The following is a 15126-nucleotide window of genomic DNA, read 5'->3' as shown; positions in this document are numbered from 1 at the left end:
GTTTTTGTGGTCTGAACTGCTTTTTTGGGAATATATTGATTTGAATCCCTGGGTCTTATAAAGCGAGTGTCTGTGTGTGATCATGTGGGTATTCCTCTTATCCTGGATATTAGCTGGTCCTGCATATCTAAAGTTTACACTAAGCCTTTAAGGGGGTTGTCCGGTGAAAACAACTGCAGGATTAGGTGATAATTTATTGGTGGAAGTCCGACTACTGGGACCCACAACTTACGGAGGAAAGCAGAAGTTGTATCACTGTTACAAATTGTCATGGCAGGTCGTATGCCTGACGGCTACTCCATCTGCTCTATATGGGACCGACAGAAAGAGGCGAGTGCAGCGCTCGGCAGCCCTATAGGGAATAAATGGAGAGGTGGTTGAGCATGCGCATTGCCACGCCAGTCCAGTCTTCTGCCAATTGATGCAGGTCCCAGTAGTCGGATGCCCACAGACACCATCACATCACGTAAGAGAGGAGCTGCAGGGTTTCAAAAGTTTTTCTATGGCCTTTCCCTCTAACGACTTTTGAAAACCTCTTTAATTTTCTTGTTTCTGTAACGTTTTAAAAAAGGTGTAATGCTTTAAATCAGGGGTGCACAACTCCGGTCCTCAAGGACCACCAACAGAGCATGTTTTCAGGGTTTCCTTAGCATTGCACAAGGTGCTGGTGATTGAATTATCACCTGCGCAATACTAAGGAAATCCTGGAAAACATGGACTGCTTGTTCTCCTTGAGGACTGGTTTAAACAATCTTTTTGATAGGTTTTGTTCACAGTAAGTTGATTACAGGGTGTTACCTCTGCTGGATCACCCAACGATCGGCTGTAATCCAATCCTCTTACCACAGGGTAAATGGGGTCTTACACAGATACAGACCCACCTGGAACAAGTGGAACAAGGTACCCTCTTTGGCCATAGCATATTTACGCATTTTTAACCCGTTAACACTGAGGCCAATATTAGTTTTCGCACACTGATTGCTGCAGATGTCGGCTATGTAGCACAGCCGGCATCTGCCTCGTATCCTGTAGGCTCAGCTCCTGAGCCTGCTCCATACTTGGGTAGCCAGCATGAGACATACTTTTACCCCCTGTATTGGGAAGGGGTTAAACCTCTAACTGGCTTTTTATACTTACTGCTTTATTCCAAGATGGATTAGGAGGGCACAGCTGAGAGACTTGGCTGCGTTCTCCTCCTGATTCTTTCCATTGCAAGGCAATCCTCTCTGCACAGTGAAGTTTAGCCGGCCCGTGAGTACGCAGGACGCCACTCCGATGTCTTAGCAAGCTGCTAATCTTTGTGTGTGTCTATGGAGTATCACTAGGACGCCCTCACTGCAATTTAGTGCAGAATTGATTGTTTCACACTTTCCTATACAGACAGTCTCGTCCTCGCACCACCCGTACAAACAGCATCGGCTCCGTGGGCTCCGACTCCTCCGCTTTGACTTCTCTGTCGTTGGACTCCATTGTAGCACCAGACACTCCTATACAGTTTGATATCATTTCACCAGTCAGCGAAGACCAGTCTGGACAACCCAGGACCCCCGGACAGTCTGGCAGGTACAAGCGGCACGATGAGGGTCATGGTTTTAGCTTTGGATGTTTATACTTTTTTTTTTTTTTTTTTTTAATTCCTTTTTTTTATGACCCCAACATTACTTAGCACTTCATGCAGCATGCTTTGATTCACCAAGGAAGCTTGCAATCTAATGTCAGTGCTTTTTTTATTTTAACAGACGAACAAACCCTTTTGGAGAATCTGGTGAAAAATCGGAATCCGAAGGTAATTTTTATGCAAAGTTTACAGATTAAAGCTCAACTTTCACAACATTCCCTTACCTTTCTAAGACACACTGGTGCCCCCTGCCTGGTGCTCCCTCTGCCTGGTGAGCCCTCTGCTTGGTGCGCCCTCTGCCTGGTGCTCCCTCTGCCTGGTGCTCCCACTGCCTGGTGCTCCCTCTGCCTGGTGCTCCCACTGCCTGGTGCTCCCACTGCCTGGTGCTCCCACTGCCTGGTGCTCCCACTGCCTGGTGCTCCCACTGCCTGGTGCTCCCACTGCCTGGTGCTCCCACTTCCTGGTGCTCCCTCTGCCTGGTGCTCCCTCTGCCTGGTGCTCCCACTTCCTGGTGCTCCCTCTGCCTGGTGCTCCCTCTGCCTGGTGCTCCCTCTGCCTGGTGCTCCCTCTGCCTGGTGCTCCCTCTGCCTGGTGCTCCCTCTGCCTGGTGCGCCTTCTGCCTAGTGCGCCTTCTGCTTGGTGCTCCCTCTGCCTGTTGCTCCCTCTGCCTGTTGCTCCCTCTGCCTGGTGCTCCCTCTGCCTGGTGCTCCCTCTGCCTGGTGCTTCCTCTGCCTGGTGCTTCCTCTGCATGGTGATCCCTTTCTGGTGCGCCCCGCCATGTACTCCCTGCCTGGTGCTTCCTGCCTGGTACTCCCTGACTGGTGTTCCCTCTGCCTGGTGTTCCCTCTGCCTGGTGTTCCCTCTGCCTGGTGCTCCCACTGCCTGGTGCTCCCTCTGCCTGGTGTTCCCTCTGCCTTGTGCTCCCTTTCTGGTGCTCCCTCTGCCTGGTGCTCCCTCTGCCTGGTGCTTCCTGCCTGGTACCGGTCACTACAGATTTACATAACCACATCGTGCCTATTCCGTCATGTATTTGCTGCAGATTTCCTCTTACAAATGCTGCCCATCGGTAATTTAATAGGCAGATTTAAAATTAAATCCACAGTGACAATCTTCTGCGTGTAAATGGGGTCTTAATAACCCACTTCACAATCCTTGCTCTGGATTTTGTAGCAGATTTTCAGTGTCAGATCCTATAATTCCTAGCTGATTCTCTATTTGCAAGACCCCATTGTAAAGGAAACTCGTCACCCCAGTGTCATCACCAGGAGGCGTTTTGCAGTTGTGAGTAGTTCCGTTTCCGTTATTTTCATGTTTTTTCTGCCTTTAGATTCGATCCTTCACCAGTTGTTCATCGTCCGTTTCCTGGGATCCATGGAAGTGAAAGCGGACGACTGTCCGGAGGTCGTATATGAAACTATGCGCCAAATCTTAGCAGCCCGCGCGATACACAACATATTTCGCATGACGGAGTCGCATCTCCTTGTAACTTGTGACTGTTTAAAGTAAGTGACTTCCATTTGTGACTAGTGAAGCTTCGGAGGAGGAAGATTTACTGCACGTCCTAAACCTTTTCACATCTTGTCTCTATAGGCTGATTGATCCTCAAACACAAGTGACAAGATTGAGGGTAAGTGCTGGAAAAAACTCAAAAATGTCAATATAAAACTGATCTCCGCACTGGGGAGATGATGGCAACTTCAGCAGTGTGTAGAGCACCTTGCTGTCCACTAGAGGGCAGTATAACAATGCACTTTACTCCCCAGCGTTCCATAATCTCTGGGCTCCGCTGAAATTACACCCATCATCCGCCTACATGAGAGATTTTAGTTTTTTTTATGGATTTATTGTAAAATTATTTAGACTGCACCCTACAAATAGGTAAAGATTCTGCATTGGATTTTTACACTGTATTTCTGCTTTAGAAGCATTATGGCCTCAGCTTAGTATTCCATTTGAATACGTAATATATCATTAACATATCATCATTTGTGTTCCTCCATGTAAAATTACAGGTGCAGCCTCCTCCCATAACTATTTATGGGCCCCTGTGTTATGGATCCCTACAATGTGGATCTGTAAGAATGCACAACCCCCGCCACATAATTAGCTTTGATGTGTTTTTTTTTTTCTTTTTTTAGTTTCCGCTGCCAAATGTGGTTTTATACGCCACCCATCAGGAGAACAAGCGTCTCTTTGGCTTCGTGCTGAGAACGGCCGGGGGACGGACAGAGGGCAGACCCGTCTCTGTGTGCTACATTTTTGAGTCAAACAATGAAGGCGAGAAGGTAAATCTAATATATCATTGTCTATGAATGGTCTGTGCCATAAGTGTCCATTCCTTGCACTGGTAGATCTGACAGTCCCCAGGAAGTGCTCCACCAATCACTACCGGTGTATCCACCCTAGATGCGCAATATAGGAGCTGGTCACTTGGTGCAATAATCCAGAAACGCCGAATGTGAAATGTAATTCGGAGCGGGTCTGAGCATTGTACTGGCAATTCTCTGAACAGGAAGTGTTGTCATGTGCACGCAGGGTCAGGGATGTAGTCATTACGCTGAATGCAGGGTCAGGGATGTAGTTTTTAGGCTGTACGCGGGGTCAGGGATGTAGTTGTTTGGCTGCACGCGGGGTCAAGGATGTGGTCGTTGGGCTGCGCACGGGGCCAGGGATGTGGTCACTGGGCTGTACACGGGGTCAGGGATGTGGTCGTTGGGCTGCACACGGGGCCAGGGATGTGGTCATTGGGCTGAACACGGGGCCAGGGATGTGGTCACTGGGCTGTACATGGGGCCAGGGATGTGGTCACTGGGCTGCACATGGGGCCAGGGATGTGGTCACTGGGCTGTCCATGGGGTCAGGGATGTGGTTGTTGGGCTGCACGCTGGCTCAGGGATGTGGTCGTTGAGCTGCATGCGGGGTCAGGGATGTGGTCGCTGGGCTGAATATGGGGTCAGGGATGTGGTTGCTGTGCTGCAATGGGGGTCAAGGATGTGGTTGCTGTGCTGCAATGGGGGTCAGGGATGTGGTCGCTGGGCTGCAATGGGGGTCAGGGATGTGGTCGCTGGGCTGCAATGGGGGTCAGGGATGTGGTCGCTGAGCTGCACGTGGGGTCAGGAATGTGGTCTCAGGGCTGATTGTGGGGTCAGGGATGTGGTCACTGGGCTGCACGCGGGGTCAGGGATGTGGTCGTTGGGCTGCACGCGGGATCAGGGAAATGGTCGCTGGGCTGCACGTGGGGTCAGGGATGTGGTCGCTGGGCTGCACGTGGGGTCAGGGATGTGGTCGCTGGGCTGCACGTGGGGTCAGGGATGTCGCTGGGCTGCACGCGGGGTCAGGGATGTGGTCGCTGGGCTCGTAAGCATGTTATTACCAGGATTTTCACATAATGTAATGGTCTTGACTGTTTTCCTGTTGTACTGTGGAGTCTTGGCTCACTGTAGGGAACGCAGCAGGACCCCATTCATGTCAAGGGGACTGACTGCAGTTTCTGCGCCAGAAGTGGTCAAACCCTCCATATTCTAGAGATATGTCCTAACTTTATAACTCTTCAGAAGTGAAATTTTGTTGAAGGCACACTATGTACAGCGGTTTATATCACACATGCCATGCCGTTCCTCTGTCGCTCCTCCTGGACCTAATCTACTTGCGTATCCCCAGATTTGTGACTCGGTTGGCCTGGCCAAGCAGATTGCTCTTCATGCCGAGCTAGTAAGTGATCGTCCGTTCTTCGCTATCCTTGTATATCGTTTCTTTTACAAACCCATCATGGCCTTACTATTGTATTGAAGGATCGGAGGGCTTCGGAAAAGCAAAAGGAGATTGAGAAAGTGAAGGAAAAGCAAGAAAAAGAAATCAACAAACAAAAACAGATAGAAAAGGTAAATGGGGAAGTATTTGGGGCTTCATTTAAAGGGTCCGGCGTGTGTCAGTTGGGTTTCCAGAGAATCCAAAAATGGGGCTAACCTTGTCTTCGAAATGTTTGGTGTCACAGAACCTAATGATATAAGATGGCGATGTTTCTGCGGAAAAAAAATATTTGACGTCTCCTTGAAGTGACAAGATTTATCTGATATTAATGAAAGAATTGACACGAGTATTCAAAAAAAGTAAAATAAAAAAATAATTTTTTGTTTCAGGACTTGGAGGAGCAGAGTCGGTTGATAGCAGCTTCCAGTAGACCCAACCAGACGGGCGCAGAAGGACATATTGTTGTTCTTGGTGCCAACCAATTGGAGGATGGTGACCACAGCGAGGAATCGAAAAAGAAAGGGGAGTCGGAGGCGTGAGACATGACACAGGCAGAGACTCGTCGCCGTAATGCTCCTGCTCATTTGTGTGGCACGTGAGACAGAAGTTTTGTACTCTTGTGATTTTGGACGCCGTCAGTCATGTCTGCAGCAGTGCGTAACTCCGGCCATGGATCACGGACTGGAGATTTCACTTATGTGGAATCTAATTTTTTTTTATTTTTAAGAAATCCTAAGAAACAGACGTCAGATTTGGGGTCTGAGTGGTTTGTTTTTTTGTGTCTTATTTAGAATTATTTTTCAGAAGTCGACCTAATTCTGCTTTTCTACTCCTTCGCTGTTGGTCGGCGTTTCTTATTGTTCGTTTACTGAGCAGGTTATCGCGTCCTAAAAGGTTTTTTTCCCGGGACGCTGGTAGCGTATCGTATCAACAGCAGACGTCATAGCCTTTAACGAACAAAGCATTGACCATAACTGTTTATGTACTAGAAAAAGTTAAAGGGGTACTCTCATCTCGGACATTTATGGCTTATCCTCTGCATATGCTATAAAGACCTGTCAGCTGTGGGACCTTTGACTCTCTGGAGAACGGGGGGCATGTTTCGTGCCGGTGTGAAAAAATTGGTGGTCGGGCATGCACAACTTTTAAAATTGATTTTTTATAGTTGTGGGAACCGCTGGGGGCACGTGCGCAGGGGGCACAAATGGATAGGTGGGCAGGCATGCTCAACTTTTTCTATTCATTTTTATAGTTGTGGGAACTGCAGAGGGCACGTGCACAGGAGCCACAAATGGATAGATGGCTGGGCATGGCCACTTTTCCTATTCATTTTTATATTTATGGGAACCGCTGGGGGCACATGCTCAAGGGGCCACAAATGGATAAAACATGTTTGTAGCACAAAACTGGCCCCAATATCAAGATAGATGCAGGTGAATGCAGACTGTGGAGTCTTCGGAAATGGCCAATTTGGGGTGCACAGAATACCCTGTGCCGTGTATACTAATGCTTCAGTCTTTGGCACTGAGAGGTCTTGCGTGAGCTCAGCTCCCCTCATGGTGTCCGAATTTCATCCTTTTCTATATATTGTTGAATCCACGATGAAATCCACCACAAATCAGCAGCAGAATTCACTTTTTTCCGCATGCAGATTTTACCGTACTCCGGTGGCCTTTTTTTTTTTTTTCATCCCGTATAACCATACCCTCTCAGTGGTCTCATCTCCACCTTTTCTAGAACGGCCGTTCATGTCATACATCGTCCCCGGCGTGCGTTTTTCTTACATAGACGTATTTATCAAGAGACAAATTTCCTTTTACTACTTCTGCGATTTGGATGATGAACCTATGAATTAATTTCTATGTGAATGTAACGGTTTGCACTAATCTTTGTAAATAGTTTTAATAACTAACTTAAGGGGCCGTCCAGGATTTAAAAAGAAAAAAAAAGTGTTTTCTTTTACTCTCCAGAAACAGCGCCACTCTTATTCATAGGCTGTGTCTGGTATTGCAGCATTGTTCCATCTGTAATACCGCACACAACGAACGGATCAACATGTTGCTGTTTTTGGGGAAGAAACTGATCCTGGACAACTTTTAAGTCACGTTTGACAAGGGAGTTTTATGACTAGATGTTCATGTGGAAAGGTTGACATTTTCGGAGCAGTTGGTGACGTATATATTTGGGGTTATTTGCTTCTCGTTTGATTACTGTGGTGTTGAGTCATTTATAATATTTGTAAACTGATCAGTGTATTTGTACACGTCCATATACATCACTGAGGAGGAGGCGGAGGTATTTAAAGAGTTTGTCCGGCTTTGAACAGTCCAAAAATAAAATAGTCACTCGGCTTCTTTTGACTTTTAATGGAAAGTGTCATCAGAAAATGTTTTAGGTCTTATGTTAAATGTGATTTATAAAGGTTTTTGGATGTTATTTTATTAATCATATTCATATTACTATCTGTCTAAAAAAAATTGCAATTTTTACATTGACCACTAGGCCTAATATTGGAGTCCTACTTTCTGTTCTTAACATGGACATTAGCGGCAATAAAATTACTCAGACCCGTTTATTTGTAAAGAAGTGTTATCTAGTCATGCTCAAGTCAGGGCAAGAGGGGAGGAGGTGAGCTGTGATATTGCCTATCGTTAATGGTGGATCCTGTGTTATCCACTATATGTAGATCCTGTCTGTGATGATCATGAGACTTCTGAAAAATCATCTGTACAGAGCAGCAAGTATGAGTCCATTATAAGGGCTAGCTATATATATATATATATATATATATATATATATATATATATATATATATATATATATATATATATATATATATATATATATATATATATATATATATATACTAGATTGTGGCCCGATTCTAACGCATCGGGTATTCTAGAATATGCATGTCCCCGTAGTATATGGACAATGATGATTCCAGAATTCGCGGCAGATTGTGCCCGTCGCTGATTGGTCGAGGCAACCTTTATGACATCATCGTCGCCATGCTGTGCCCGTCGCTGATTGGTCGAGGCCTGGCGGCCTCAAGCAATCAGAGACGCGGGATTTCCAAGACAGACAGACAGAAAAACCCTTAGACAATTATGTATATATATAATTGTCTAAGGGTTTTTCTGTCTGTCCTGGAAATCCCGCGTCTCTGATTGGTCGAGGCCGCCAGGCCTCGACCAATCAGTGACGGGCACAGTATCGACGTAGAAACCCGCGTATCTGATTGGTCGAGGCCGCTAGGCCTCGACCAATCAGCGACGGGCACAGCGACGATGATGTCATAAAGGACGTAGACATCCCGTGTTTCTAATTCGGCGATGGGCACAGTATCGACGTAGATGTCATAATGGTTGCCATGGCGACGATGATGTCATAAAGGTTGCCTCGACCAATCAGCGACGGGCACAGTCTGCCGCGAATTCTGGAATCATCATTGTCCATATACTACGGGGACATGCATATTCTAGAATACCCGATGCGTTAGAATCGGGCCACAATCTAGTATATACAGTTAGGTCCATATATATTTGGACAGAGACAACATTTTTCTAATTTTGGTTATAGACATTACCACAATGAATTTTAAACAAAACAATTCAGATGCAGTTGAAGTTCAGACTTTCAGCTTTCATTTGAGGGTATCCACATTAAAATTGGATGAAGGGTTTAGGAGTTTCAGCTCCTTAACATGTGCCACCCTGTTTTTAAAAGGACCAAAAGTAATTGGACAGATTCAATAATTTTTAAATAAAATGTTCATTTTTAGTACTTGGTTGAAAACCCTTTGTTGGCAATGACTGCCTGAAGTCTTGAACTCATGGACATCACCAGACGCTGTGTTTCCTCCTTTTTGATGCTCTGCCAGGCCTTCACTGCGGTGGTTTTCAGATGCTGTTTGTTTGTGGGCCTTCCTGTCTGAAGTTTAGTCTTTAACAAGTGAAATGCTGCTCAATTGGGTTGAGATCAGGTGACTGACTTGGCCATTCAAGAATATTCCACTTCTTTGCTTTAATAAACTCCTGGGTTGCTTTGGCTTTATGTTTTGGGTCATTGTCCATCTGTAGTATGAAACGACGACCAATCGGTTTTGCTGCATTTGGCTGGATCTGAGCACACAGTATGGCGGCTCTGAATACCTCAGAATTCATTCGGCTCCTTCTGTCCTGTGTCACATCATCAATAAACACTAGTGACCCAGTGCCACTGGCAGCCATGCATGCCCAAGCCATCACACTGCCTCCACCGTGTCTTACAGATGATGTGGTATGCTTTGGATCGTGAGCTGTACCACGCCTTCGCCATACTTTTCTCTTTCCATCATTCTGGTAGAGGTTGATCTTGGTTTCATCTGTCCGTAGAATGTTCTTCCAGAACTGTGCTGGCTTTTTTAGATGTTTTTTAGCAATGTCCAGTCTAGCCTTTTTCTTCTTGATGCTTATGAGTGGCTTGTACCGTGCAGTGAACCCTCTGTATTTTCTTTCATGCAGTCTTCTCTTTATGGTAGATTTGGATATTGATACGCCGACCTCCTGGAGAGTGTTGTTCACTTGGTTGGCTGTTGTGAAGGGGTTTCTCTTCACCATGGAGATTATTCTGCGATCATCCACCACTGTTGTCTTCCGTGGGCGCCCAGGTATTTTTGGATTGATGAGTTCACCAGTGCTTTCTTTCTCAGGATTTACCAAATTGTAGATTTTGCCACTCCTAATATTGTAGCAATTTCTCGGATGTTTTTTTTTTCTGTTTTCGCAGCTTAAGGATGGCTTGTTTCACCTGCATGGAGAGCTCCTTTGACCGCATGTTTACTTCACAGCAAAACCTTCCAAATGCAGCACCACACCTCAAATCAACTCCAGGCCTTTTATCTGCTTAATTGAGAATAACATAACAAAGGGATTGCCCACACCTGTCCATGAAATAGCCTTGGAGTCAATTGTCCAATTACTTTTGGTCCCTTTAAAAACAGGGTGGCACATGTTAAGGAGCTGAAATTCCTAAACCCTTCATCCAATTTTAATGTGGATACCCTCAAATGAAAGCTGAAAGTCTGAACTTCAACTGCATCTGATTTGTTTTGTTTAAAATTCATCGTGGTAATGTCTATAACCAAAATTAGAAAAATGTTGTCTCTGTCCAAATATATATGGACCTAACTGTATATATATATATATATATATATATATATATATATATATATATATATATATATATATATATATATATATATATATATATATATATATATATTTATATATATATATATATATATTTCTCGAGAAAGGATTGTATCCAGAACGTCGCCACGCCATTTGGGCAAATAAACATCACTTTTTTTTATGGAAGTCTGCTGTGCGGTTTCCCCTTTTTATTTATTTATATATATATATAATCTCTACTAGATGGTGGCCCGATTCTAAGGCATCAGGTATTCTAGAATATGCACGGCCACATAGTATATTGCCCAGCCACGTAGTATATTGCCCAGCGTCGTAGTATATTGCCCAGCCACGTAGTATATTGCCCAGCGTCGTAGTATATTGCCCAGTCACATAGTATATTGCCCAGTGATGTAGTATATTGCCCAGTCACATAGTATATTGCCCAGCCACGTAGTGTATTGCCCAGTCACATAGTATATTGCCCAGTGATGTAGTATATTGCCCAGTCACATAGTATATTGCCCAGCCACGTAGTGTATTGCCCAGTCACATAGTATATTGCCCAGCCACGTAGTGTATTGCCCAGTCACATAGTATATTGCCCAGTCACGTAGTATATTGCCCAGTCACATAGTATATTGCCCAGCCACGTAGTGTATTGCCCAGTCACATAGTATATTGCCCAGCCACGTAGTGTATTGCCCAGTCACATAGTATATTGCCCAGTCACATAGTATATTGCCCAGTCACATAGTATATTGCCCAGCCACGTAGTGTATTGCCCAGTCACATAGTATATTGCCCAGTGATGTAGTATATTGCCCAGTCACATAGTATATTGCCCAGCCACGTAGTGTATTGCCCAGTCACATAGTATATTGCCCAGCCACGTAGTGTATTGCCCAGTCACATAGTATATTGCCCAGCCACGTAGTGTATTGCCCAGTCACATAGTATATTGCCCAGTCACATAGTATATTGCCCAGTCACATAGTATATTGCCCAGCCACGTAGTGTATTGCCCAGTCACATAGTATATTGCCCAGTGATGTAGTATATTGCCCAGTCACATAGTATATTGCCCAGCCACGTAGTGTATTGCCCAGTCACATAGTATATTGCCCAGCCACGTAGTGTATTGCCCAGCCACGTAGTATATTGCCCAGTCACGTAGTATATTGCCCAGCCACGTAGTATATTGCCCAGTCACGTAGTATATTGCCCAGCCACGTAGTATATTGCCCAGTCACGTAGTATATTGCCCAGCGTCGTAGTATATTGCCCAGCCACGTAGTATATTGCCCAGCGTCGTAGTATATTGCCCAGCCACTTAGTATATTGCCCAGTGATGTAGTATATTGCCCAGTCACATAGTATATTGCCCAGCCACGTAGTATATTGTCCAGCCACGTAGTGTATTGCCCAGTCACATAGTATATTGCCCAGCCACGTAGTATATTGGCCAGCCACGTAGTATATTGCCCAGTCACGTAGTATATTGCCCAGCCACGTAGTATATTGCCCAGTCACGTAGTATATTGCCCAGCCACGTAGTATATTGCCCAGTCACGTAGTATATTGCCCAGCCACGTAGGATATTGCCCAGTGACATAGTATATTGCCCACAAAGAGAAAAACCGCACCCTATGTCCATACAGCTTCCATTCGCATATTGGCGCAAGTCAATGCCAAGGGGTCCAGCCCAGCTGCAAGTCCATATCCCAGAATAGAAGAAAAACAGCGCCACAACGGTCAGTGATGAAGACCTTACGTGTTTAATCTGCCTCCTGCGGCGACGTTTCGGTACAATAACCTTTATCAAGCGTGCTTGATAAAGGTTATTGTACCGAAACGTCGCCGCAGGAGGCAGATTAAACACGTAAGGTCTTCATCACTGACCGTTGTGGCGCTGTCTTTCTTCTATTCTGGGATATAGTATATTGCCCAGTCACGTAGTATATTGCCCAGTCACGTATGTCACAGGTTAAAAAATAAACATACTCACCTTCCAATCCGAGGGCCCCTTGTAGTTCTGTCACCGTGCGGCAGCTTCCGGTCCCAGGGTGTGATGACGTCGCGGTCACATGACCGTGACGTCATCGCAGGTCCTTGTCGCATACCATCATTGCCACCGGAACTTGCCGGTTGCATGGAGCGGTCACCGGAGCGTCGCGAGGAGCGGGAAAGGTGGCGGAAGGTGAGTATATAATGATTTTTTATTGTTTTTATTATTTTTAACATTAGATGTTTTTACTATTGATGCTGCATAGGCAGCATCAATAGTAAAAACTTGGTCACACAGGGTTAATAGCGGCGGTAATGGAGTGAGTTACCCGCGGCATAACGCGGTCCGTTACCGCCGGCATTAACCCTGTGTGAGCGGTGACCGGACAGGAGTATGCGGGCGCCGTGCACTGACTGCGGGGAGGAAGGAGCGGCCATTTTCTTCCGGACTGTGCCCGTTGCTGATTGGTCGCGGCAAAACAGCCACGACCAATCAGCGACTTGGATTCCATGACAGACAGAGGCCGCGACCAACGAATATCTGTGACAGACAGATATTGTGTTGCTTAAGTGTTCCCTTCATTTTTTTTGAGCAGTGTGTGTGTGTGTATAGATCTATCTATATCTATATATTATATATCTCAAGAAAACCCTTTTTAAACCAGATGTTATTTTCTGATGACACATTCCCTTTAACATGTATCCTTTCACATTATCCAATCGGCAGGCCGCATGTTAAAGATCAAGAGGAATTGAGTAGATTAATGTATAACTTCGTGGAAAACGATTCACCTTTATTGAATTCCCTTACATCCTTGCTCACTGTAAAATTAGGAGTCCGGTGGGCGGAGTTATTCTATGATCGACAGTGATTTTTACAATTTCTTTGCATTTTTAAGATTTTAACTATTAACCAAAAGTTCCTTTCATCTAAAAATATTGCTATATTTTTAAAGAATGTGATTTTTTTTTGCTCTAAACTATTGCTCTCCCAAATTGTGACTCGCTGCATGCTAGAAGTTGCAGTTTTGCAAGAATTGGAGAGCCCGAGGTTGGAGGCCATTCATCTGGACTCCGGGCACAGTATCGGGTGTAGTTCCTTCCGCCTTACTGTTCAGTAACAGGTTACAGGAAAGATAGATATAAAAAGAGAATAAAACAAAAAAGCAGAGACATTTTCTATCGGAACAAATCTGATTCCATTTCTTGGAAAGTAAAGCAGTGATCTGATTGGTTGCCTTGTGCCGCTGCTCCACTTGTTATTTACACCCGTTTTCGGAAATCTCTCCTACTAATTTTACAGTCATCTTTGCTTTCCAGAAATTTTTTTTTTTTAAATCTTTTTTTTTTTTTAGTGCCTTTAATTATCCATAATTAATAATACAGGTCACATACTGTATAAATGATTACAGAATTGTGTTTTCCAGGTTTGGGATGAAATCCTCAGAACACGCGCTGTTAGGATTCTCCGGTGCCAGTGGCGAGAGCGGACATTCGCATGACCGCAAGTATGATATTTGCATACGTCCGGCCACACTCCGACTAGTCGTGCACAGCCTCACTCAATACAAGTGAACTGAGCACGTCTAGTCTGACTGTGACTGCATGCATATAGGCACTGGTGAATCAATACGCGCGCTGTGAAGATTCCGAACTTTCATCCCAAACCTGAACAGCCCCTTTTAAAGATGCTCTTATTTTAGGGAGTTTTTGCATTTTATCATTTACCATATATTTTGAATCTCAAAGTGCAGGGTAGAAAACATTTTGGCTGATCCTATATATCACAGACTATGAATTCCCGTCATTGAGGCACGAGACACTGTCTGTTTCATGCCTCATTTGTAGCATATACACAGAGGACTGTCGACTGTATGGTCGCGCCATTCTTCGAGACCGCCTTTCCATGCACTGAATAGCTGGAGTTGGGCAATCCTCTCCCGATTTTCTCCACGGTCATAAAATACACTTAGTATAACGGTTATCTGGGAATTTACCGCCGTGGACGCTTCTACACGTTTCTGTCCTCCACGCTGGGCGTCCCGAGAGTTCGACCACGCCTTGTGATTTAAGTGTTTGCGATTTGTATAGAACACGACGTAGTGGAGACTTTTTCAGACTCTTGTCGACCCTTTCTGGACATTCTATGTACTGTATGTATCTGTTATATGTGATAACGGCACAAGAAAGCATTTTACTAAACCGACTGTGTGGATTTATTTGTTAAAATTCCACGTTCCTTGGTTTACACAAGCTTCTTCCTTTTTTTTTCTTGGCTTTACGTATCCTAGGATCAGCGGGGCAAGATTTCCGGCTTTTAAAAAACAAACAAAAAAAAAACAAAGAATAAAAAAATAATTATTATTTTCGGTATACTCTGTTTATACCATATGTGATATAAATGGCAGCCTGCAAAATAAACCAAGAAAAAAAAAAAGGTAAGGGAGGACATATGTGTGTGTGTGTCCTATGCCTCCTGGTATTTGGCACGGTTGCACTAGGTTAGATGTTCCCGAGCCATCACCTTACTGTAGTAACCTTCTCACAACTCCGACTGAGGAATTCAAAACGTTTGTT

The 15126-nt window shown here is 44.9% G+C and overlaps 1 protein-coding gene across 1 annotated transcript in view; it reads left to right on the top strand.

The window, feature by feature from the left end:
* The window catches only part of APPL1 (adaptor protein, phosphotyrosine interacting with PH domain and leucine zipper 1), a 30344-nt gene extending 22390 nt beyond the window's left edge, over positions 1–7954 (top strand). The window contains exons 15-22 of the mRNA XM_069736678.1: positions 1381–1563; positions 1740–1786; positions 2946–3120; positions 3209–3245; positions 3757–3903; positions 5279–5329; positions 5410–5499; positions 5758–7954. Of these exons, the coding sequence (XP_069592779.1) occupies positions 1381–1563; positions 1740–1786; positions 2946–3120; positions 3209–3245; positions 3757–3903; positions 5279–5329; positions 5410–5499; positions 5758–5907 (880 nt within the window). The 3' untranslated portion in view covers positions 5908–7954. The remainder of the gene's footprint in view (positions 1–1380; positions 1564–1739; positions 1787–2945; positions 3121–3208; positions 3246–3756; positions 3904–5278; positions 5330–5409; positions 5500–5757) is intronic.
* Positions 7955–15126: the final 7172 nt, after the last annotated feature.

This window comes from Ranitomeya imitator, chromosome 8, assembly GCF_032444005.1.
Source record: "Ranitomeya imitator isolate aRanImi1 chromosome 8, aRanImi1.pri, whole genome shotgun sequence".
Taxonomy (NCBI): domain Eukaryota; kingdom Metazoa; phylum Chordata; class Amphibia; order Anura; family Dendrobatidae; genus Ranitomeya; species Ranitomeya imitator.
The sequence above is the reverse complement of the archived record's forward strand: the minus strand, read 5'-3'. Positions and strand labels throughout refer to the sequence as shown.